Below are 22760 nucleotides of genomic sequence, written 5' to 3'. Positions count from 1 at the left end.
TCCTCGCTCCATGGCCGTAGTTCAAACAGTTCGTACACTGTGTGACATCCCGATGTACCGGTTTATACTGTTGCCATTCGATGATTATGTGAAATAACGATTTAATCGTTTTCAGTTGATTCATGGTGATGGAGCCCTTCTCCAGATGAATCAGGTACAGTTGATCTCTAAACTTTTTGTCCGTATTATGTCGCTTCATTTTAAACACCATCAAAGGCTTTAGTCCAGCCTCCGACAGTGCCTGCTTTAGTTCGGCTTCCATCATGTCGGGTAGTCCTCGAAGTACAACCTTCATAGGTTTGTTGGCGGCAATATCGTGTGTGAAGTATTCCGCTTTTGTCTGCTTCAGATAACATTCCACTCCTTTGTAGTGGTTCAAAGCCGGAACAGTTATTTTGTAGCCTTCAGTACATAAACGGATTGTTGCCTGTAGTCCTTTGCTGATCAGTGTGTTGAAATCCGAGCGTAGAGTTTGTGGGAAGCCCTTCAGGTAGAAAGGCGGCATTTTTTCCTTTTTCTGTAGTTCCTCTTCTACATCTACTGGCAGATCAGCATATTGGTTTTTACTCAGCAAACGGTCGTTTACCTGTACATCACTTGGCTTCAGACGCTTAGCATCCTTTGGATCTTTCTCGGATCTATGGCGGTTTTTACCCATAGCTTGGGTAGGTAGACAACTGCGAATAAAAAATAAAACAAAATCGAAATTAGTCGTAGTAGGTTATTCGTCTATCCACATCGAGTGTTAGATGACGAATGATCAAATTTCGACCACGGTTCCCCTTTTATACGCAGTCAGTTGAAGATATGTGCCTGACTACCTCAAAATCGTCGTCCTTGCGCGAAAAAGCCAAGCAAAAGTAAAGAGTTTTCCGCGTTGTTTTCAAAGTTTGAGAAAACTTAATATTTGAGTTGTTTGTGGTTATCTCACACTGTTCAAAATATCATCCTAAATTCCTGATCATATTTGTGATGAAATGGTGAAAGAATTATGTTGCTGCCTTTAATACAAGTCGAGATATTCACGATTAAGTTCTGCCCATTCATCCATATGGCTAATTTTGAAAAGGCACCCCATAGTAAAGTAAGTCGTATTCACGACAAAATGTTGGAAAATGCAGCAATACGCCGTAATAATTGAAAGAGAAAATAAACAAAGAGAAAATGTCATTTGCACTTGGAAGCTTTTATAATATTTTTCGAGATTTAATGGAACTCCAGCCGAAGCATCCAAATTATCCTTATTTTTCATTATGAGCATTCATTGTGCTGTTACTGATGTCAACTAAGAAAGCTCTTATTTATTTGAAATTGCTGAGGTGTTGGCTTCATTTTCAATGGATTGTGCACCATTGAACCTGTGAGAGACAATAACTTGTACTGGACTCCTAGTTACACAAAATGGCCTTCATCTTTTCATTTGTTGTATCAGGAAAATCATGATGCTGAAAATCGTTACTAAGATTAGGACTAGTAATTTTTTTCCTGGATTTGCACTAAAACTCCCGACTTCTTCTCGGATTTTCCCGGTAAAACCAAATTCCCGGTTTTCCCGGTCACTTGCCACCCTGTAGCATTCGTCATGTCGGACGATAACATGCGTGTAGGCGTGTTGTTGAGTTCTTTCTTCGTTTTATTTATCAATTCTAGTTTTCTCGACTTCCTGACATGTATGGTCATGTTCGCCAGGTACTTTTTCACTGTTTGGCCGGTTGCATCGACCCCGGCGGGGTGCTATTCTTTGAACGCGCACACTTCTGAACGGAGTTGCTTCATTCATTCAGGTGCTATCCAAATTTTGTACTAGTGCACATAATCGTTTTCAATATGTTTACGTTTTGTCTTTGACTCATCAGTGCATATCAGTTCAAATTGAACTGTTTAATGCAAACCTAGGCAGTTCAATTTGAACCGCTAAGCAGACGTAACGTTCCTGCTATTTGCAGAACACTTTTTTGTTTTGCAACGATATGCAATGCCTATAATGACGTGCCGAACGACTATTTCTGACGGATACAGGTAAATGGTAAATAAGAAAAATGTCCCAATCAAGAAGAATCATACGCTTCTCAGAAAATGATGAATAATTCGTGCATTTTTTTGTTTTTGTCGAACTTAAAAATGCCCTAAAAAGGAAATAAAAAAAATTGAGATTTTGAAAATAAATCATATGATACTTATTTGCTTTTAGCAAACTTCTTGTTAAGAAGTAGAGCAGTATTGAGCTGGTTCTACATTTGATCAGTATCTAACGAGGGAAATAGTTTTTAAATATGATATGCGAATGAAGCTGTGTAATGAAAAGCGCAAAAAAGCTATCGAAGAGACAAGACTCGAACCCGCCTGGCTCCTATCCGGGAAAATTGTTTTACCAATTAAGTTACCCTACATGTGAAAGACACAAAAAAGAGACTAATTGAGGGCTAAAAAACGGGCGGAGGGGATGCTTTAGACAAACAACTACAAATGAACGCCGTGAACGACTACAAATGAACGCGCAGGAGCACAGCAGAACATGTTCGGTTCTTTTGTTCATTTGTTGTATTCGCATGTCATTTTTTAATCTGTTTTGCCTTTCTCTATAGAAAGGTATTAGAATTGCAGAAAAAACCGATTTTCGAACGGTGCCTCGGAGACCCATAATGTTATATACCATTCGACTCAGTTCGACGAGATCGGAAAATGTCTGTATATATATATATATATATATATATATATATATATATATATATATACATATATATATATATATATATATATATATATATATATATATATATATATATATATATATATTTTTATATATATATATATATATATATATATATATATATATATATATATATATATATATATATATATATATATATATATATATATATATATATATATATATATATATATATATAACTTTTTAGGGCATTTTTAAGTTCGGCAAAAACAAAAAAATGCACGAATTATTCATCATTTTCTGAGAAGCGTATGATTCTTCTTGATTAGGACATTTTTCTTTTTTTTTTTTTTTTTTTTTTTTTAAATAACTATTTATTGGAATATGAGTTAAAATTAAATTATTAAGATTTAAATTGGGTGTTCAGCCACAAGTGGTGACTTTTCAGCCCTGTTATATATATATATGATTTGGTTATTACCATGAAGACATCATTTGCTTCCGCAATTCTGAGATTTTTGTGTAGGGAAAATTCTAAACCTACTTGTATTGTGTAATGGGGAAAAGGAACTTATATACTAACTTACTAACTAATACAGAGAGCGAATCGATTCAATTGAAGATTGCATCGATTTTTGTCGGAATTTGCTTATAATATTATGTGACATTACATCTAATGGTTCTATATTTGTGAGTCTGTGTAACTCATTTGTACTAAACCAGGGAGGACGCTTCAGAATCATTTTCAGAATTTTATTCTGAATCCTTTGAAGCGTTTTCTTCCTGGTGGAACAACAGCTTGACCAAATTGGTACCGCATAAAGCATGGCTGGTCTGAAAATTTGTTTATAAATTAACAATTTGTTTTTTAGACAGAGCTTAGAATTTCTGTTTATAAGAGGATATAAACATTTAATATATTTATTACACTTTGCCTGGATTCCTTCAATGTGATCCTTGAAAGTGAGTTTTTTGTCATACGTTAAACCTAAGTATTTAGCTTGATCAGACCATGTCAATTCCAAGCCATTCAATTTGAGAATGTGATTATTGTTTGGTTTAAGAAAAGAAGCTCTTGGCTTGTGAGGAAAGATAATTAATTGCGTTTTTGCTGCATTTGGTTTAATTTTCCATTTTGACAGATAATCACTGAAAATATTTAAACTTCTTTGTAGGCGACTGCAGATCACTCTTAGATTTCTACCTGTGGCTAACAGACTTGTGTCGTCACAGAATAGCGATTTCTGACAACCAACGGGTAGATTTGGAAGATCAGAAGTGAAAATATTATACAAGATTGGAGCTACACTCGAACCCTGCGGAACACCGGCTCGTACGGGTAGCAATTCAGATTTACAATTCTGATAGCTAACCTGAAGAGTACGATCAGTTAAATAATTTTGAATCATTTTGATCAAATAAATAGGAAACTGGAAATCAGACATTTTTGCTATTAAACCTTTGTGCCAAACACTGTCGAATGCTTTTTCTATGTCTAGAAGAGCAACTCCAGTGGATAACCCAGAAGATTTATTTGCTTTTATCATGTTCGTTACTCTGACAAGTTGATGAGTAGTTGAATGTTCATGACGAAATCCAAACTGCTCTGGTAAAAAAATTGAATTCTCATTTATATGAGTCATCATTCTTAACAAGATAATTTTTTCAAAAAGTTTACTGATAGAAGAAAGTAAGCTAATTGGGCGATAACTTGATGTTTCTGCTGGGTTTTTATCAGGTTTTAGGATAGGAATTACTTTAGCGTTTTTCCATCTTTTTGGGAAGTAAGCTAATGAAAAACACTTGTTGAAAATTTTAACCAGGAGTCTCAAGGCAACATCGGGAAGATTTTTAATAAGAATATTAAAAATTCCATCATTACCAGGAGCCTTCATGTTTTTAAGTTTTCTAATAATTGATTTAATTTCATCAAAATTCGTCTCAATAATGTCATCTTGTGATAACACTTGGGTTGAAATATGATCATATTTCAGTGAGACTTCATTTTCAATAGGACTCACAACGTTCAAATTAAAATTGTGGACACTCTCGAACTGCTGAGCAAGTTTTTGAGCTTTTTCGCCATTTGTAAGAAGTATTTGATTTCCTTCCTTGAGAGCAGGAATAGGTTTCTGAGGTTTCTTAAGAACCTTAGAAAGTTTCCAGAAAGGTTTAGAATATGGTTTAATTTGTTCAACTTCTTTAGCGAAATTTTCATTTCGCAAAAGAGTAAATCTATGTTTAATTTCTTTTTGTAAATCCTTAACTATGTTTTTCATAGCAGGATCACGAGAACGTTGATATTGTCGTCGACGAACATTCTTCAACCGAATGAGCAGTTGAAGATTGTCATCGATGATAGGAGAATTTAATTTAGTTTGAGCTTTGGGAACTGAAAGATTTCTAGCTTCGATAATATAATGATTCAAATTATCAATTGCTGTGTCGATATCCGCAGAATTTTCTAAAATAGTTTCATGATCCACATGATTTTCAATGTGAGATCTGTAATCCAACCAATTTGCTCTATGATAGTTGAAAATAGAACTAATTGGATTAATTATAGCTTCGTTGGAAAGTCTGAATGTTACAGGAAGATGATCTGAGTCAAAATCAGCATGAGTAATCGGTTCACTACAAATGTGACTTTGATCTGTTAGAACCAGATCAATTGTAGACGGGTTTTTCACGGAAGAGAAACAAGTAGGATTACTGGGATGAAGAACTGTAAAGTAACCAGCTGAGAGTTGATTATGAAGTATTTTACCATTACTGTTATTTTGCCTACAATTCCACTGGACATGCTTAGCATTTAAGTCCCCTATTACGAAAAATTTCGATCGATATCTTGTAAGTTTTTGCAAATCGCCTTTAAAGAAATTTAATTGTTCGCCGGTGCATTGGAATGGCAAATATGCTCCAGCGATGAAATAAATTCCATGAATGGTTTCAACTTCGATTCCCAAGCTTTCAATAACTTTAGTATTGAAAGAAGGTAAAATTCGATGTTTAATTTGCCGTTGGACAAAAATGGCAACTCCACCACCAATTCCAGTAAACCTGTCAAATCGATGAACCACATAATGTGGATTACTTTTCAATTTTACATTTGGTTTAAGAAAAGTTTCTGTCACAATGGCAATATGAATTTTGTGAACTTTGAGAAAATTATAAAATTCATCTTCACTCGATTTCAAAGATCGAGCATTCCAATTTAAAATATTCAAATAATTATTTAACATCACTGTTAAATTTTAAATTCATTATAATATTATTTGCAAATTTCCATCCGATTTGAAATGCTTCAAAAAGTGATGAAGTCGAATTCATTTGGATGATCATTTGAAAAAGTTGATCTTGTAGGTAGATCATTTTATTTTCAGTTATATCGCCTAAATCGACTTCATTTAAAGAAGCGAATGGCATTGAAGGAATATTTGTAGGTAGACTGCCATTAGAAGAAGATGATTTGGCCGGTCTACCTATTAATAAATTGTTTTCGTTAGAAGAAGAACTGCAAGGCGGTCCTGTGTTTTGATTATTTACATTAGAAGAAATAGGAGATAGATTTCTACCTAATATACCAGCATAACTGACATTAGAAGAAGATGATGACGAGGTCGATCTACCTGTCAATAAATTGTTTTCGTTAGAAGACGAATTGGCAGGTGCCTTAGAAGAATTTTCAGGTATGTTCTGTAAATTTAAGGTCGTTGATTTGACTTGTTGTCTAAGCGAACGAGCGTTTAAAATTTTTTCCCTGACAGGACATTTCAAATAATTGGATTTATGATTTCCATTGCAATTTGAACATGAAAATTTATCAGTGGTTTCATTCATTGGACAAGCGTCTTTCGAATGCGATTTACCACAATTCAAACACCGTATATCCATATGACAATTTTTGGTTCCATGACCGAAGCCTTGGCAACGACGACATTGCGTTAAGTTTGCAATACGATTATGCCGTTTATAATGTTCCCAATGAATTTTAATGTGGGAAATGAAACGTACTTTTTCTAAAGTTTTCAAATTGTTTACATCACTTCGATTGAAGTGTATTAGGTAAAGTTCATGGGAAATTCCAGAGCGTGGTTTAGAAGTACCATTCGCTCTTTTTTTCATAAGTATTACTTGGGAAGGGGCAAAACCAAGCAATTCTTTTAGTTCATTTTTAATTTCATCAATACTTTGATCATTTGATAATCCTTTCAAGACAGCCTTGAAGGGTCTGTCTGATTTTATATCATATGAATAAAATTTATGAAGTTTTTCGGACAAATATCGAATAAGACTTTCGTAATCTTCCAATCCATCCACCAAGACTCGACATTCTCCTCTTCGTCCGATTTGAAATGAGACTTTTACTTCCGGGAGAAAAGTAGAAAGCTCAGTACGGAATGCTTTGAAGTCGGAAATCATCACCGTCACTGGTGGCATAGATTGATGTTTCTTCCCAGAACGACAAGCGTCCATTTTGGGAATTTTTGAAGAATTTTCTTCTATGTCGCTACAATCGGATTCAGGAAGAATCTCGTAAATATTGTTAGACGGCATAGGATCAACGGAAGGGAAATCCGTCCGTTGTCTTTTATTTTTACATTCAGATTCTATAAGATCGTGAATGTTATTAGAAAAATGTTGAATAACGGATTGTGATTTATTCCGTATTGAATTATTTTTAGCCTTAGGCTTGTTGCCTTTCCGGTTGGACGCTGGCATTTTTGAAATTAATGAAATTTTAAATTAAATTAACTAGGCTAAATTAGTCTTCGATTAGACTCCTAGCTAGCCTTAAAAAAGGCTGATTAATTTCTTAGTCACTCTAATATCACTCTTTGTATCACTTAGTCACTCTAATATCACTCTTTGTATCACTTAGTTAGTGATTCAGGTAGCCTTGAAAAAGACTGAAGCCTTGAATCAATGAAACTCTAGGTAGCCAGAAAAAAAAAATTCCAGGAGCCAAGAGCTATACGCGTGCGGTGCGAACGACTGTTCAACACCGACTGAGGACATTTTTCTTATTTACCATTTACCTGTATCCGTCAGAAATAGTCGTTCGGCACGTCATTATAGGCATTGCATATCGTTGCAAAACAAAAAAGTGTTCTGCAAATAGCAGGAACTTTACGTCTGCTTAGCGGTTCAAATTGAACTGCCAAGTTTTGCATTAAGCAGTTCAATTTGAACTGATATGCACTGATGAGTCAAAGACAAAACGTAAACATATTGAAAACGGTTATGTGCACTAGTACAAAATTTGGATAGCACCTGAATGAATGAAGCAACTCCGTTCAGAAGTGTGCGCGTTCAAAGAATAGCACCCCGCCGGGGTCGATGCAACTGGCCAAACAGTGAAAAAGTACCTGGCGAACATGGCCATACATGTCAGGAAGTCGAGAAAACTAGAATTGATAAATAAAACGAAGAAAGAACTCAACAACACGCCTACACGCATGTTATCGTCCGACATGACGTATGCTACAGGGTGGCAAGTGACCGGGAAAACCGGGAAAATCCGAGAAAAAGTCGGGAGTTTTAGTGCAAATCCTGGAAAAAATTTACTAGTCCTAATCTTAGTAACGATTTTTAGCATCATGATTTTCCTGATACAACAAATGAAAAGATGAAGGCCATTTTGTGTAACTAGGAGTTCAGTACAAGTTATTGTCTCTCACATGTTCAATGGTGCACAATCCATTGAAAATGGAGCCAACACCTCAGCAATTTCAAATAAATAAGAGCTTTCTTAGTTGACATCAGTAACAGCACAATGAATGCTCATAATGAAAAATATGGATAATTGGGATGCTTCGGCTGGAGTTCCATTAAATCTCGAAAAATATTATAAAAGCTTCCAAGTGCAAATGACATTTTTTCTTTGTTTATTTTCTCTTTCAATTATTACAGCGTATTCCTGCATTTTCCAACATTTTTAAAAAAAGCAAATCAAAACTTGATATTTTTAGTCGTTATTCTATGCAAAGTGTAAGATAGAAGGATTGCCTATAGGACCGTAATAATCGAAAGTAAGAGTAAAGAAAGAGGAACTGTCATTTGCACTTAGGACCTTTTCTAGTGTTTGTCTTCAAATTTCAGAATAAGTATGCATAATGGTAAAAGTAACATCAGGTAGTAACATGTTTAATAATTTTGATGTCGATCTTTATTTTCTATTTAGGAGTGCAAATCAGAAACTCAAGAAAAACTACACGTAGAAATGTGGTCAGGTTTTAAACACTTACAGCTCAGTCTATTTTGTATCAATTATTAATATTATTTCATCATTTGATAGGAAATATTTCTACGTATTGATTTGAATGTATCAAACCACGTATTTTCAATTATATATGATTGAAATTTTGATTAGTAGCGAACAGTGTCCTATTTGGCTGCTAAAAATCTTTGGCATACCGGGTTTCCCTGCCATGGACGACGGTTTTGAAGGAGTAAGCGATGTATCAAGGAGAGAGCATCGCTCTGATTGGTCAATCGATGCAAAAGCGAAGCTGTTGGAAGCACGCGAATCTATAAATAGAAGCGAAATTAAAGCTAACGTTTCAGCCCTACTCGTAGCATGCTAGAGGTAGGTTGTTGCTAGACAGCAAGACAAAAACGTGCCATAAAACGATTTGAAGCTTTAAGGGCTAAGCCAGTTGTTAGCGTAAAACCGTGTGGCTCGCTGTGCGTATTACATTTCTCTTTATGCTCTCTCTATGTGACCGGGTGGCCAAGAAAGTTTTGATATTTTGGTTACAAGTTTGACTACATCACATAAAATCCAATAAAATTACCGCTTGTTTGGCAGCCTTGCTGAGTCGATTTTATTTCTCTCTCATGTTTCGTTACGTTTCCAGGATACAAGAGCAGAAAAAAATGGTGCCGCCATAGAAATGGACCATTACAAAAATAGCATTCACTTAATTTTTATCTCGACAACATATATATTTTTATGCACTAATCGCAACTAAACTAAATTATGTAGACATTGTCAGGATAGATTTTTGATCCATGCTTTTGAAGGCGAGATATTCAATGAACAAGTTGAAAGTTGCCGTTTTCTGCTATGCAATTCTTCCTTCAGAAAAAAGATTTTCCCGACCGCTTAAGTCAAACAATCATTCTGAATTTTTCACAGAATAATCTAAACTAATTTTCTAAGAGATTGTCAGTTAGGTTTTTTGATATTCGTCACCGTTTCTGAGAAAATCAGATTTGAATCGTGAAAATAGCCCTTTAAAACGCCCTAAAACACACTGGCCTCAGCCCTTAATTGGTATGCTCTGATCTTGTGTCATGCAAGCTCGGAATTTCATGTTAAGTCGTTTCCCCATGAGAAATTGACAACTACCCCTGGATAAATTTTAAGTGCTTAAGATCAATTTCTAATTTATATTAGATGAACTCGAATGATAATGAGAAATAGTTTATCGCTTCAACCGAAATCGCAGAATGGTAGAGAAACTTAACGCTAAAAAAAACTGCTTGCATAAAAAACTTGAGCACAAGCTTGGCGAAGAGAAGCTTAATTATCGAAGTTGCAAGTATGTACAAAAATATAATTGCATTTGGGATAATGGTGTAATTTCGTCGGTTATAAAACAAATGCAAATCAAGACAAATGATGTTCGGTGTTGGTTCGGATTGATTGAACTTTTTGATTGTAGATCATTAGAAATTTTGGTTCTCTTGTATACTTTGAAAATGTATACAAAAGAGAATGATTATTGGTAGAACACATGCTAAAAGACTTCACTATTATTGAATCAGTTTACTACAAAATATAATTTATAGCTCTCATATTACATACAAACTTTCAGAAAAACGAAAGAACGGTTCAATAGAACTAATTCTTTCGGTACAACTATCAAGTTTTCAACAGTTCTTTGAAATGAACGGTTTTGCCGATTTCTAGAATACACTCCTAACTTGCATAAGTTTTGAGAAGGACTGATTTTCCAGATATCCTATGAAAGACTGATTCAGTGGTAGTCTTGAAAATGTTTGAATAGTTCGAAAAATAATTATTTTAATTTTAATTGTAATACTTTAAATTTAATTTTTCATCATTAGGCTTTCAAATAACTGATGATATTACTGGAAAACTACAAAACATCACCAATAATCGTCGAATATGATGTGAAAGCTGCGCTTACGAGCATTTTTGGAAAAATCAAGAAGTTTAAATAAATTGTGTTGATTTTTCAAGACAATTGCAAGAATTTTGATGCTTCATTCCTTCATGAAATGCAAGACTGATCACTTTCATCACCGTTGGAGAGTTATGCCTCTTGTTCTAATCCTATTGCTACATCGAAGTTACTGGCGAAGTAAAAGACAAAATAAAGATGGAATACATTGGACTGGATGGTACTGTTAGTTCAGAAGATGAACGTTTGGAAAAACTGCACGGAACGACTGAAATTAGCTCTGCGCCTAATTCGTATTACTGTTTTTGAATTAGTTGATTTTAACAACAAAATTTCCAAAATAACTATAAAATTAGTTAAAATTGAGAATTTACTTTGCTGAAAAAACTCTTATTTTTAGAGAATGTGTTTAGTTGGTGAATATCCTGGACACAAACCAGTAATATTTCAATCCAACACGAAATTATCATTGACAACTAATTTTGTTATTAAAATCAGAAAATTTGTTTCTATTTATCTATCACCATCATTACTGAAGGATAGCACAAAGAAAACAAAACTGAAATGGGTATTATTAACAAGTTTATTAGCCAAAAACTCATGAGAAGTGTCAAAGCAAAACAATCCATTAAAAAGCTAAAAAGGACAGTCTTATTGAAACTGCTTGAAAATGGTTTTGATGTTTTTTGCATGTGTTCGATATATCTTTATTAAAATTTCTAAACCGATATGTAAAAAAAGTCGTAAACTGTTAGTGGAAATCGTATTCATTCAGAATTTGTGCGCACTTGAAGCGATTGTGCGTAATAATGTTTTTACGCGGAACAGTGAAGTGAATTTCGAATGTTTCACTCTAATTGTGAAGAAGTTTTTTTGTATCTTCAAACCTTCCGAGCTGCGCCGTCCGGTGTACTACTTGTATTCGGTTTTTGTTTTCCGAGTGTCAAAGTTTTCAGTGAGAATGAAGAAAACAGTGAATTAGAAGAAAAACGGTGGGTGGGTAATGTCAGAGACATAACTGGATGTCGTGAATACGAAAAAACTGATACGCTCCCATCACTTTTCCGAATATCAGTTAGTTGATTGATTGTATGAATTGTGCAAGATTTCCTCTTTTTCACTAATAGAGTTTGAAGCGATGTACCTACATTAAAATACAGATTAGTTACATTAAACAGCTACTATTCTACAACTATATATTCCAAACTTGAAACAATTCTTTTATAATTTGCTAATATAGCAGACTAGGTACGACAAATTTGTAGTTTATTTTTATTGATGCTACAAAGTTCGAAGATATCTGATTCTTCTCGAAATTTCAGTACGAGACAATTGCAATGGGCTGGTCTGAAATGTATCGACGATCTTCGGTATGCAAGAGTCATTCTAATAATAATAATGATAGTAATAATAATAATAATAATAATAAAAATAATATCAATAATAATAATAATAATAATAATAATAATAATAAAAATAATATCAATAATAATAATAATAATAATAATAATAATAATAATAATGATAATAATAATAATAAAACAGATTAACCTGTTTATATGGCAACCCTGTTTCGCATGGCATATTTTTACACGGCCCCATACTAGTATAAAAATGTGTTCAACATTCGCTTTCGCATTGCCGTTCGTATTTGAATGTGTTAGTGACGGTACAAATCTGCTTTTCTACCTGTTTTCGGTTCCATCGTTCTGACGGTGTCTCGTACGTACAGAGTAGCTGCTTTAACTCAAATGACGCTATTTCTCACATCACATTTCAATTTATACTGGTAGCGGTGTACGGACCTCCCCTTCACAGAACGGGAAACAGTGAGACGATATAAAAGAGAGAGTTAGTAGAGCGGCAGTCAGTAATACTGAATTGGCTGTCTAACAGTTAACAGCTTCTTGTGGAATTTTCACGCGGAAACACGCACACAGGAGGAACATTTAAGGGCAAGGCAAAGTCCCGCTCGAACCGTGCTGGTCTGCAGTTCCCAGTTGGCAAAATCCATCGTCTGCTCCGGAAGGGAAACTACGCAGAGCGTGTCGGTGCCGGTGCACCGGTCTATCTGGCGGCAGTGATGGAGTACTTGGCTGCCGAAGTGTTGGAATTGGCCGGTAATGCTGCCCGTGACAACAAAAAAACGAAAATCATCCCTCGCCATCTGCAGCTGGCCATCCGTAACGACGAGCCGATGAAAACCCCGGCGTTTTCAGGACGACCACATCACTGTGATAAAGAAATATTTAGATTGCTTCAAGTTTAGCCAGTTCTGATACGCCTGGAAAGTAGAATGCGCAAATTAAGTGGAAACATTGATTGTCATACCGAACAGCGGCACAAACGGATCTAGAGTTCAACTAACAGCAAATGCACTCATAGGCTAGCACTCGTATCATGTCGAACAACCTCTTCAGTTTGTTATTTTTACAAATAGGACAACGACACGCTACACATTCAATCCAACCGATTGAGTTAGTCGGGCACAGAAGCCATAGTCAGAGTGAAACCCACCCATAAATTTTCTCATATGCTTTCCCTCCCACATACACGCAGATTCGTGTGTGAAATGTCATTGCTCTGTGTTTTCAACAATTCATCCATGCCAGCGTACCTATGGTTTACGGGTTTAACCTCTACATTCTGCATTTCCAACACTCCGGCCGGTTCACTGGTATGGTTTGAAACACAAACACCTCCCTTTTCGCTACTGGCACAAGGAAAAGTGCTTTTTCTGTGTTCACCTCACTGAAAGGGTCGGATTAGGTTGAATTCGTGCAAGAACACTCATTTCAATAGCAATGCTACAATTAAATCGACGATGAGTACTCGACAATGATCGTTCCGAAAACTATTTAATAATAATAATAATAAAACAGATTAACCTGTTTATATGGCAACCCTGTTTCGCATGGCATATTTTTACATGGCCCCATACTAGTATAAAAATGTGTTCAACATTCGCTTTCGCATTGCCGTTCGTAATTGAATGTTTTAGTGACGGTACAAATCTGCTTTTCTACCTGTTTTCGGTGCCATCGTTCTGACGGTGTCTCGTACGTACAGAGTAGCTGCTTTAACTCAAATGACGCTATTTCTCACATCACATTTCAATTTATACTGGTAGCGGTGTACGGACCTCCCCTTCGCAGAACGGGAAACAGTGAGACAATATAAAAGAGAGAGTTAGTAGAGCGGCAGTCAGTAATACTGAATTGGCTGTCTAACGGTTAACAGCTTCTTGTGGAATTTTCACGCGGAAACACGCACACAGGAGGAACAATTAAGGGCAAGGCAAAGTCCCGCTCGAACCGTGCTGGTCTGCAGTTCCCAGTTGGCAAAACCCATCGTCTGCTCCGGAAGGGAAACTACGCAGAGCGTGTCGGTGCCGGTGCACCGGTCTATCTGGCGGCAGTGATGGAGTACTTGGCTGCCGAAGTGTTGGAATTGGCCGGTAATGCTGCCCGTGACAACAAAAAAACGAAAATCATCCCTCGCCATCTGCAGCTGGCCATCCGTAACGACGAGCAGACGAAAACCCCGTCGTTTTCAGGACGACCACATCACTGTGATAAAGAAATATTTAGATTGCTTCAAGTTTAGCCAGTTCTGATACGCCTGGAAAGTAGAATGCGCAAATCAAGTGAAAACATTTGTTCTAATAATTTGTATAAAGTATACTAGTATAAAGATGTTTCTAAATCAAAATTTTCTGTTTCGTATTGCGAGACAGCGTTACTGTCCTGTCGTAATTGAATGTGTTAGATATCATGATCAAAAAGCGCCCCATACTAAAGAATGCAACTCTTTCGCACGGCATATTTGTGTACTAGTATAAAGATGTATTCAACATCATCACTTCCACTTTCGCATTGCCGTTCGTAATTGAATGTGTTAGTGACGGTGCAAATTAATTTAACTTCTCGTGTGTGCCTTGTTTCGGCAACAGTTGCTCGGAAAATGGTAGGAAAGCGATAAAATTCAACTAATTCTTTATGATTATTTTTAGCACTTAAAAGTGCTATTTGAATTTGCTGGAATTTTCGGCTGCCTTTCATCCGGTTTTCGCTGTCATCGTGCTGACACTCGTGCTTTAACTTAACTGCCGCTATTTTTCACATCACCTTTGTTAGAATTCCTTTCCTGTACGCAGAACGGGAAACAGTGAGACGACAGGTCCACGATGTTGCTCTCGTGTGTCTTGTTTCGGGAACATATGCTCAGCAAATGGAAGGAAAAATGAAGCACTCAACTTTTATATGGATGCTCTTGTATAGATGCAGACATCTCGCGTTCTGATTGGCTGGTGCTGTCATGGGTTAAATCAAACAGGTTTTTCAATAGTGTACTATTGAAAAACTTCAATGTTGTTGCAATACACGTTCAAGTTGAAAATTTTCGATTCTATTGGTAGTTAGATTATACAAATCCTTCTACAGATCACTGAGCTATGAGCTTCCAAAATACGAGAAAGACAAACGCGCCATATGAATTATCCTCTTTGACACTCGTTTGTACAAAACATTTAAAAAAAGTTTAATTTTGAACTATTTAAGATTATGTCACACAACTGAAAATTTTATCATTAAATTGTGATCATATTTCCGATGGCATGTTGCAAGAATTATGTTGATTCATTAGATACAACAGAAGATATTCACGATCAAAAACTTATCACTCTCTCAGAGGGTAAATTTTGAAAAGGCGCCCCATAGTAAAGTAAGTCGTATTCACGACAAAAATTCAAAAAGATGTTTATGTTTCGTTTATGTCTTTTTCTCCAATACAACATCGTATTTATACCTGCCAATATGGAAAAGACAACCGCGTCTGAAATTTTTTCGGCAGTAGTGTGCCATCTAGTGGCTAGTAGTCATTACGGTGTTACCGTTTCGGTGACAGGGCGCCATATAGCTGCAGATTGCAGAAGCCAATTCAACCATTCATATTGGTTGAAAACAACATTTTATTTCCTTGATTCAACTAAAAAATTAGTTGAATGGAAATGAAATGTGCCTTAGCTATGAAATGACAGCACGTTTATTTGTGAATTCAACTAAAAAAAATAGTCATTTCAACAAATATTTTATTATTATTAAGGGAATGAGAATAAAAAATCTAAATTAGCAAAAGTAAGAATTTTTTAGTTGTCTCAAAAAATAACTAACTAAAATCAGCAAATCAACTAAATTTTTCGCGAAAATGTTGATTTCGGTCGTTCCGTGTGTGGATGAGAGTTTTAATCGTAGTTCCAAGGAGATAATACTTGTTTCTCAACTCTCGATGTTTTTGGACATGTAAAAAAAAACGGGAATTTTTAGTCTCGCGCACCGGGGAAACCGGGAAATTGAAATCGCTAGTTCACTTGCCACCCTGTAATTACCTTCCATGGCAAATTTTTCAGAAGTAATTATCTGCCGAAGCTTTTTTATCACCATCCGAAAAAAGTTTTTTTTTTATGCAAACGTTATGTCCGAAACAGAGCTTGGAATGTCATTGACCTTTTTTTATATATATTTTAAGGTGACCACATACTTTAGGCAATTCAGTTTCATAGCTGACAGGGAGGAGCGGATGGCATCTCAAAATAAAGTTTCCGATGGATCATTTATTACGCAATTTTTAGAAGGGTAAGTATAAAAAAATAAACTGATTAACACACAAACAAATTCACAAAATGCACTGCTCTAATGTTTTGGCATTAAAAATGCCTTACTCTTCACTATACAGGTCCGAATGTCAATTAAAAAATGCAAAACTGGCCGCGTAACTCGTTTTGCCTTTATTTATAGAAAGGCATTAGAATTTCTAGAAAAAATTACTTTTGAACGGAGTGTTATTTGCCATTCGACTCAGTTCGACGAGGTCGGAAAATGTCTGTGCACTTTTTGAAGATATTTTTACCGCTCAACTATATCTGAACCGATTTAACAAACTTAGGCTTCTCGTTCCGTAGATGTGATAGTATAAGTGACGTAACCGACAAAACGCGTTGTTTTTTTTACCGCGCAGTTCTCTCAGACATGGCTTAACCGATTTCTACAAACTTAGGCTCGTTTGAAAGCGACTGTCGTGTCATCAATCCAGTTCGAAAATAAAATGACAGTGACTTCTGGTTCCGGAGATATGATGGTATAAGTAACGTAACCGAGAAAACGCGTTGCTTTTTTATCGCGCAATTTTCTCAGACATGACTAAACCGATTTCAATAAATTTAGGGTCGTTTGAAAGCTACTGTTAGGCCATTGATTTAGTATGAAGATCGAATAGCTGTGATCTCTGGTTCCGGAGATATGATGGTATAAGTGACGTTACCGACAAAAAGAATTGTTTTTTCGTTTTAGTTTATATAAGAGTGCCATTGTTTTTTTTCTGTATCCTGTAGAGTGAAGAGTAAGTCATTTTAATGCAAAAACGTATTCACACCTAGTGGTGTGATAATGCCTTTCACTTTCATCGATAAAGGCAAAACATTCCTTTATATGGAGATAATTTCTGTCACTAATTTTAGCACATTTTGTTGTGAATACAAAATTAGAATTCTTCGATCTTTGAAAAATTAACCGGAATCGGTTTAGTTGACCGTTTACTGATAATGACTACCAATCGGAGTAGTTTTTTTGTCGATTTAGAATTTTTCACGTTTTCTGTTTCGCCCGCGTGAAGATATAAAATTTTTAACACACTTTACCCTATAATTCCGAAACAAGAATTCGAATCCGTATTAAATCTAGGAATTCCGTACAAGACCACAGGACCTTCCATTAAAACATAAGTTTGTGAACGGGGGACGGGTATAGCGTGATGGGATAGTCGATGCCTTTCACGCAGCCCGCCTGGGTTCGATTCCCAACCCCGCACATAGGGTCAGAAAGATTTTCTGATCCGAAGAGGCGAATGACCTAAGATGTTAAAGCCTCTATAATTGAAACAAAAAAAAAAAAAAAGTTTGTGAAAATTAGTCAAACCATTACTGAGAAAAGTAAGTGAGATCCATCTAAGAAAATATGACCACTATTTCCTGTGCCTCCGGAATCGGAGACTGGGAAACAGGGTAGCCGAAATCAGTTTGTTTGTCTACTGATGATGACTATCGAATGAAGTGTTTTTGGGGTTGGTTTTGATTTTTTTTTTTACATTTTTTGTTTCGCCCTCTAAGTGATGGTATAAAAATTTTTACGAACTTTACCCTATAACTCCGGAACCGGAAGTCGGATCCAAATGAATTTCAGAAGTTTTGTGTGGGACCACAAGACCATTCATTTGAATTAAAGTTTGTTGAAATCGATAACGCCATTTATGAAAAAAGTGAGCAAGTAAATTTAAGTTGGGATTTTTACACTTATCACCTTATAATTCCGGAGCAGGAAATCGGATACAAATGAAATTCGGAAGTTTTGTGGAGGACCATGAAACTATTCATTTGAATATAAATTTTTGAAAATCGGTCACGCAATCTCTGCGAAAAATTAGCACACATATTTTGATTTTTTTGCGCATTTTACCTCATGCATACGCTGTCCGTCCGAGCGGAGGGGTGTTTCTTTTGTTCTTTTTCTTTGTAAACCTTTTTTTTCTTGTTTTTATCATTTAGTTTCTGTTTTTTGTCGTGAATACGACTTACTTTACTATGGAGTGCCTTTTCATAATTAGCAATATGGAAGAATGGGCAGAACTTAATCGTGAATATCTCGACTTGTATTAATGGTAGCAACATAATTCTTTCACCATTTCATCAAAAATATGATCAGAAATTTAGGATAATATTTTGAACAGTGTGAGATAACCACAACCAACTCACAAATTAAGTTCTCTCAAAATATGAAAACAATGCGGAAAAGTCTTTGTTTTTCTTGGGTTTTTCGCGCAAGGACGACGATTTTGAGGTAGTCAGGCACATATCTTCAACTGAACGTTATAAGTTCCCCTGGTGAAAATGAATCATTCATTTGTCATCTAACACTCGATGTGGATAGACGAATAACCTACTACGAGTAATTTCGATTTTGTTTTATCTTTTATTCGCAGCTTTCTACCTACCCAAACTATTGGTAAAACGCGCCATAGATCCGAGAAGAATCCAAAGGATGCTAAGCGTCTGAAGCCAAATGATGTACAGGTAAACGACCGTTTTCTGAATAACAACCAATACGCTGATCTACCAGTTGATGTCGAAGAGGAACTGCAGAAGAAGGAAAAAATGCCGCTTTTCTACCTGAATTTGTTATGTCGTCGAGTGAGCATAGCTAGATCTCGCTTCAATGATGCACACGTACCATCTCGAAGATTAGTTTGTTTGGGGCAGTACGCTGCAATGATGATGATGGGTCCCATCGTCGTTGTAATCTCAATTCCGATGGCTTCTATAAGTCGCAATTTAAAGGCAGACAGAAGCCTGTGCTGAATGGATCGTTTAATGGCAATGGCAACTCCCCTCCCAACTCCCAACTCCCCCTCCTGGTAGTTGTCCTGTCGAGTCTGTGAATCCTGTAATTGGAAATAAAAATAGAAATTTCAGGTTTAAGATGAGTTACAGTAAAAATAGCAATATCGGCATTCTTCTCTTGAAGAAAGTCGGATAACTCAGCAGTTTTGCTCCTGAGTGAGCAAGCATTCCAATTTACTACAACCAACTCGTTACATTGCATATTCGATGATGATTTCGCCTAATGCGTTGATTTGATCCAACCGCGTTCTGCAGTTTCGTAGTTTTTTTGTCATTGTTTCAAAAATGGCGATCAGTTGTTCAGCAGAGAATAAATCACCAGAGTCATGGTTGATTATATTTTGGAATATCCCTCTTCGGTGGGAGCCGTGGGAAATTAATTTCATCCTTCTGTGGAACATTCTTGCGCGTTGATTGTTTGCGGGACGCCTGTTGTCGAATTTTTGTGAACTCAGCACGTTTGGGACACGATTTGCTAGTAGATGGATGGTCGCCATCACAGTTCACACATTTTACAGCGAGTAGGCAATCGTTGGTATTGTGTGAATCGGCACATTTCCCGCACCGACTTTTCATGTGGCAATTCCTCGCTCCATGACTTGACCATGTTTGACCTCGCAGTTCAAACAGTTTGTGCACTGTGTGACATCCCGATGTACCGGTTTATACTTTTACCATTCGATGATTTTATCAAATAACGATTTTATGGTTTTAAGTTGACTCATGGTAATGGAGCCCTTCTCCAGATGAACCAAGTAGAGTTGATCTCGATACTTTTTGTCCGTGTTATGTCGCTTCATTTTTAACACCATCAAAGGCTTTAGTCCAGCCTCCGACAGTGCCTGCTTTAGTTCGGCTTCCATCATGTCGGGTAGTCCTCGAAGTACAACCTTCATAGGTTTATTGGCGGCAATATCGTGTGTGAAGTATTCCGCTTTTGTCTGCTTCAGGTACAATTCCACTCCTTTGTAGTGGTTCAAAGCCGGAACAGTTATTTTGTAGCCTTCAGTACATAAACGGATTGTTGCCTGTAGTCCTTTGCTGATCAATGTGTTGAAATCCGATCGTAAAGTTGGTGGGAAGCCTGGAATTGCGACTTATAGAAGCCATCGGAATTGAGATTACAACGACGATGGGACCCATCATCATCATTGCAGCGTACTGCCCCAAACAAACTAATCTTCGAGATGGTACGTGTGCATCATTGAAGCGAGATCTAGCTATGCTCACTCGACGACATAACAAATTCATCATAGCTGGGGACCTGAACGCACGGCATGAGCTGTGGGGAAACAAAAGACAGAATCGAAACGGATTCGTACTTGCCGAAGATTACGAAGCTGGACAGTACAACATCCTCGCTCCGGATCAACCAACGCGACTTTCCAGATCAGGAGTTCATTCCATTTTGGATATATTTATCAGCAACATCGCCATAGACAGCTCTCCGGTTGTCTTCAACTAGTAATCTTCTTACCACTTTCCAGTAATATTGACGTTGGGATCTTCACCAGAAACAGTGCCTATTCAACCTCGGAGGAACTATTATCGCACCGATTGGGTCCAATTTCAACAAATCGCCGACCAACTTATTAATATCGACTTGCCACTAGACTCCCCGATGGAAATCGATGCGGCCCTATCTTCCTTCCAGCATTCAATCACAGTCGCTCGTGATAGGACGGTTCCAGTACAACATATGCCGAGTTCCTCTCTCCAAATCGACAGTGTCACCAAGAAACTCATCCGACTTCGAAATATCTACCGGATACAGTATCAACGAACTGTCATTCTAGATAAGAAGACTTCTTATAACAACTTAACTAGGATAATCCAGGAAAGGATATCTGAGCTTCGCAACAGGAACTTCCAGCAAAAGCTTCGAGAAATTCTCCCACATTCAAAACCCTTATGGTCCTTATCGAAGGTGCTTAAGAAAAAACCGAAGCCTATTCCTCCTCTGATGTCACCCCAGGACGCAGCTGAAGGAATACCTTCAATCACACCAGTAGAGAAGGCAAAGGCGCTAGGCCAGCAGTTTGTGTGTTCTCACAATTTAGGACTCAACATTGTTAGTCCACATGAAAGAGCCGTTGCTGATAGCGTAGCTGAGGTTGACCAATCAGACAGCTTGGTTCTGGAAGAAAGTAGAGTCACTGTGAATGAGCTGATGTCTATTGTGAAAAAATCCAGATATCTGAAGGCCCCCGGTTTCGAAAACACATTCACCATTGAGCTGAAACATTTGAGTATTCGCTCATTTGTCTTCTTAGCTAAAATTTTTAACAGGTGCTAGGAGCTTGGTTACTTCCCTTCAATGTGGAAGTTAGCTAAAGTTATCCCAGTCTTGAAACCGGGGAAAGATCCTTCCTTTTCCAAGAGCTATCGGCCCATCAGCTTACTCTCTGCCATATCCAAGCTGTTTGAAAAGTCAATACAAAGGCGAATTCTTGCTTTCGCAGATGAACAGGATATATTACTGGAAGAACAGTTTGGGTTCCGGAAAGGAAGATCCACCATCCACCAACGCCATCCAACAAAACAAATCAGTGTCCAAAACGACTGCCATGGCAATATTGATGGCCCGGTGTTTAAACTGCATCGGTATAACTTTACCATGTATCTTATTAAAATTATCAAAAATTATCTTGCAGATAGAGCATTCCAGGTTTCTTTGAATAATGCACTTTCAGAAAGATTTACTATTCCTGCTGGTGTACCCCAGGGAAGTATCCTAGGCCCCATTCTTTACAACATTTTTACATCAGACATCCCACCTCTACCGGGTGGTGGTGTTCTGTCACAATTTGCTGATGATACTGCCATTCTTTACAAAGGTCGTGTCATTAATGCTCTGAAGAATAAACTACAGACAGGTCTGGACGCTTTAACGGAATATTTTACAAGCTGGAAAGTTGTGATCAATGCAGCAAAAACTCAGGTCATCTTGTTTCCACATTCAAGATCTCCAAAACTTGTTCCATCAGACGAATGCCGCATACGATTCGGTGATGAGGTCATTCAATGGTCCGATGAAGTTATCTATCTAGGACTCACCTTTGACAGACATCTGATATGCACGAAACACACAAACTTAGGCTTCAGCGCATTCAAAGTATGATCTTAAAGATGATTCTAAATCTACCTCCTTGGACAAGGACTAGTGAAGTACATGAGATGGCCTCCCTGGATATACTAGAACAAGAATTCGAACAATACTGCACGAAATTTGAAGAGAGGTGCTCAATCTCTGTATAACAAATAATTAAAAATTTGGACGTATTAGGTTAGGGATAGTTATAAGTAGGTAGATATTTTATAAATAATTAAAATAAATATTATGATTAAACATTAGTATGTAAAACAAGAGTAACTAACACACTTATTATTAATAACGGATCGTATGAACAACAAAGATGGAAGGCTAGTGGATCAAAACACTTGTACTTAAAACGTTGATGTAATACACAAAAATAAGATTAATAAA

The 22760-nt window shown here is 36.7% G+C and overlaps 1 protein-coding gene across 2 annotated transcripts in view; it reads left to right on the top strand.

The window, feature by feature from the left end:
- The window catches only part of LOC131437845 (PP2C-like domain-containing protein CG9801), a 168941-nt gene that overhangs the window by 58960 nt on the left and 87221 nt on the right, over nt 1–22760 (top strand). For both annotated transcript variants that reach the window (XM_058607462.1, XM_058607461.1), the window contains one exon: nt 16351–16457. In XM_058607462.1, coding sequence (XP_058463445.1) covers nt 16402–16457 — 56 coding nt within the window. In that variant the 5' untranslated portion in view covers nt 16351–16401. The remainder of the gene's footprint in view (nt 1–16350; nt 16458–22760) is intronic.

This window comes from Malaya genurostris, chromosome 3 (assembly GCF_030247185.1).
Source record: "Malaya genurostris strain Urasoe2022 chromosome 3, Malgen_1.1, whole genome shotgun sequence".
NCBI lineage: Eukaryota > Metazoa > Arthropoda > Insecta > Diptera > Culicidae > Malaya > Malaya genurostris.
This window is presented reverse-complemented; position numbering and strand designations above follow the sequence as displayed.